Source organism: Myotis brandtii, unplaced genomic scaffold (assembly GCF_000412655.1).
Source record: "Myotis brandtii unplaced genomic scaffold, ASM41265v1 scaffold339, whole genome shotgun sequence".
Classification (NCBI taxonomy): Eukaryota; Metazoa; Chordata; class Mammalia; order Chiroptera; family Vespertilionidae; genus Myotis; species Myotis brandtii.
In genome coordinates, this window is record NW_005363061.1 from 679,292 (window position 1) to 682,569 (window position 3,278).

At 37.6% G+C, this 3,278-nt stretch overlaps 1 protein-coding gene across 2 annotated transcripts in view; it reads left to right on the forward strand.

Annotated features, from left to right (window-relative positions):
* Nucleotides 1–3,278, forward strand: part of SLC25A17 (solute carrier family 25 (mitochondrial carrier; peroxisomal membrane protein, 34kDa), member 17) — a 38,521-nt gene that overhangs the window by 13,269 nt on the left and 21,974 nt on the right. Inside the window, exon 2 of one of the 2 annotated variants that reach the window (XM_005871376.2) lies at nucleotides 1,654–1,714. In XM_005871376.2, the coding sequence (XP_005871438.1) occupies nucleotides 1,654–1,714 (61 nt within the window). Of the gene's footprint in view, nucleotides 1–1,653; nucleotides 1,715–3,016; nucleotides 3,103–3,278 lie in introns of those variants that run through there. The other variant, XM_014543840.1, reaches the window with a different exon arrangement.

A 3,278-nucleotide genomic window follows, 5' to 3' on the forward strand; every position in this document is an offset into this window, starting at 1 on the left:
AGTTGGGAGCTTGAGACTCCCTCCCGATTGAAAAAGACAACCGTGTCCTCAGCTGCCAGCCCTTTCCACGTGCGCCTCCGTACCTCTGCACTTTACTTCCGCACCTCCTCTGAGTCTCAGTGTGCTTTTCTCTTTCCTTCTAGTTGTAGAATTTCCACTCAGCCAGCCTTCCTGTGGTTCTGGATGACTTCCGTTATGTCTTTTAGTTGTAGTTTTGAAGTGGTTTTTGCGAGGCAGCAATTTCAGGTGTTTACCTATGCAGCCATCTTGGTTTCTCTCCTATTTATTTATTTATTTATTTAATTCTCACCAGAGAATATGTTTATTGATTTGAGAGAGACATCAGTGTGAGAGAGAAACATTGATCTATTACCTCCCGTACATGCCCCAACTGGGTATCGAACTCAAAATCTAGGTATGTGCCCTGACTGGGAATCCAACCCATGATCTTTTTGGTGTTCGGGATGGTGCTCCAACCAGCTGAGCCACCTGGTCAGAGCTGGCTGACCTATTTCTATAGATAAGAGACCTAGTAAATTTTTGTTTATTGTACTTAACCATTATTCGATCAGTAGCCTAAAACTTGACTTCTGGCTGAGAATATATACCACCAGTGGGCCTGCATCTGGGTTGAGAACCATAAACCCAGGAGAGATTTCATGTGTATAATTTCATCCCTAACCACATGCTTGTTTTTATTTGTAGGATCTTATGAATGGAAAGTCTGGCTGTTGGCTTCTTTTTTTTTCCTTGGATCATTTTTTCATTGTGTTTCTTGGATGAATTATTTATGTAATTTTTAGTAAAGAGATTGTATCTATTTTATTTAAAGCACAGCAAACAAAATTATAAAGAATAATATGATAAGCCAGTCAGAGAAAGGCAAATACCATATGATCTCACTTATACGTGGAATCTAATGAACAAAATAAAGTGATGAACAAAATAGAAACAGAGGCATAGATACTTTGGAACAAACTGACAGCTGTCAGAGGGGGGGGCAAGGGGGGACTGGATGAAAGAAGATGAAGAGATTAGTCAAAGAACATATATGCATAACTCATAGACACAGACAATAGTGTGATGGCCAGAGGGAAGGGTATTGGGGACTAGGTGGCGGTGGGGGAGGCGAGCATTGAGACATCTGTAATAGTGTCAACAATAAAAAAGTAAAAAAATAATAATAATTTTTTAAAAAGAATAATATGGTCCTTACGCTTTTACTTTGTGGTGAATATCTTGATTGAACACGGAGAATAGAAATAGTTATTTGTATGATTACTGGATATGTTGATTCCAATGGATAAGAATAGCAGCTGACCTGTGAAAGATTACAAATCCATTTACCTGTTATCTTTGACAAGTGTCCTAGGTTCCAAACCCTTAAGATTGTCATCGCTAGGGAACCACCACAAGTTTTTTCAATATCAGAGAGATAGAAATATATTTCTTCCAGAAAATGTAATACTTCTGTTTAGGTACATAACTATAGAAGTGTGAACAATAATAATCCCAATAGGTTAAAATGTTGCATGTATTTGTTCACTGAAAACCTAATTTGACCCATTGTTAATAGTGAACTTTTGTTCCTTTAAAAGTTATGGCTCATTGCCTTGTGATGTGTAATGCCTAAAGCCTTTTCAAACGTTTCAGGGCAGCGTGACAGCAATGACAGTGTTTTTTCCTTTGGATACAGCTCGACTTCGACTTCAAGGTGAGTATCTTTTGTAGAGTCAGGAAACAATCATATTTTTCTAGTAAGTTCTAAAATAACACAAAGATATTCTCTTTCATTAGAGATCCGTTGTCCATTTTCACTGACACTTTAAATACTCATCATCATTGCTATTTCCTAATTAATTGAGAGAGGTTCATGGATCAGTCATAGCCTCAGCCATTTTCTATTCTGAGACAACCTGGTTGGGCTTGCATTAATAGTTTTGAGTCATTGCGATTATTTCTAATAATATGACTTTTAAAAGGCACAGTGGAGAGTTTTTGCTGGGGATGGATTTTCTCAAAAGAGAAGAGAGAATAGGAAACATAGTGGAGCCAAATACCCAAACCTATGCCAAAATGTACATGAAGAGATAAGAGTAAGATGAGTTTTGAATAAACTAATTCCTATGTTAAAACCCTTCATGACTACTATTTTTAATTAATTTTAGAGTCTTAGGATAGATAATAATTTCATCTGACTCAACTCAAAAAACAAAATATTAAAAAAATATACAGTACAGTGAAAAATTTCACTTTAGTCTTCCCCCCTTTTCCTTTTTTCTTCCCTGCAGGTAATGTCCTTATTAGTTTCTCAAATAGTTTTGCAGAGTTTCTTTATGGAGTAACAAGCAAATAAGAATATATATTCTTTTCTTCCTTATGCCAAAAGCATACTTTTCTCACAGTTCTGTACCTTGCATTTTTCACTTAGCAGCATATTTTGGATGCCTTCCAAATCAGTACATTGGGAGCCTCTTCTAACTGTAGAATGATCCATGGTGTGGATGCACCATAACCTATTTACCCCCCCTCTTCCTCCCCCCCCACCCCCCCGCCCCCAATTGGAGATTCTTGGGTTGGTTGGTTCTTTTGTAGAATAGATTTATTCATATGCCACTGTTTCTGTAAATTCTATGAAATAAATTCCTAGAAGTGGGATTGCTGATCAAAGGGTTAAATGTGTTTTTAATTTTGATAGCTATTGCCAGATTCCTTCTATATAGGTTTCCTAATTTGCTATCGTATAAGCCATATAGGTACCAATTTATTTTTTGTTGTTGTTTTTGTTCATCCTCACCCGAGGATATTTTCTCCATTGATTTTTAGAGAGAGTGGAAGGGAGAGAGCACAACAAGGCTAAAAGTTTGGAAACTTGAGGGTTTTTGTTTTTTTAATTGATTTTTAGAGAGGAAGGAAGAGTAAGAGAGAGAAAGATTGACTTGAGAATGAGCCATTGATGGGCTGCCTCTAGCACACCCCCTACCAGGGATCAAGCTGGCAACATGGGCATGTGCCCTGCCTGGGAATCGAACCGGCAATATTTCAGTGCACTGGACAATGCCCAACCAACTGAGCAATACTGGTCAGAGCTGGAAACTTGAGGGTTATTTTTTTCTTTTTTTGGAAGCTTGAGTTTTAATCCTGACTTTGCTACCAATCACGTGTCCTTCACAGCTTTTGTTTCTACAGCCTTTTCTCTAAAAGGGAGATGATAGTTTATTTCCTCTCTATAAGATGTTAAGATAAAAATGAGAATATGTAACTTTGGTTGGGGGGGG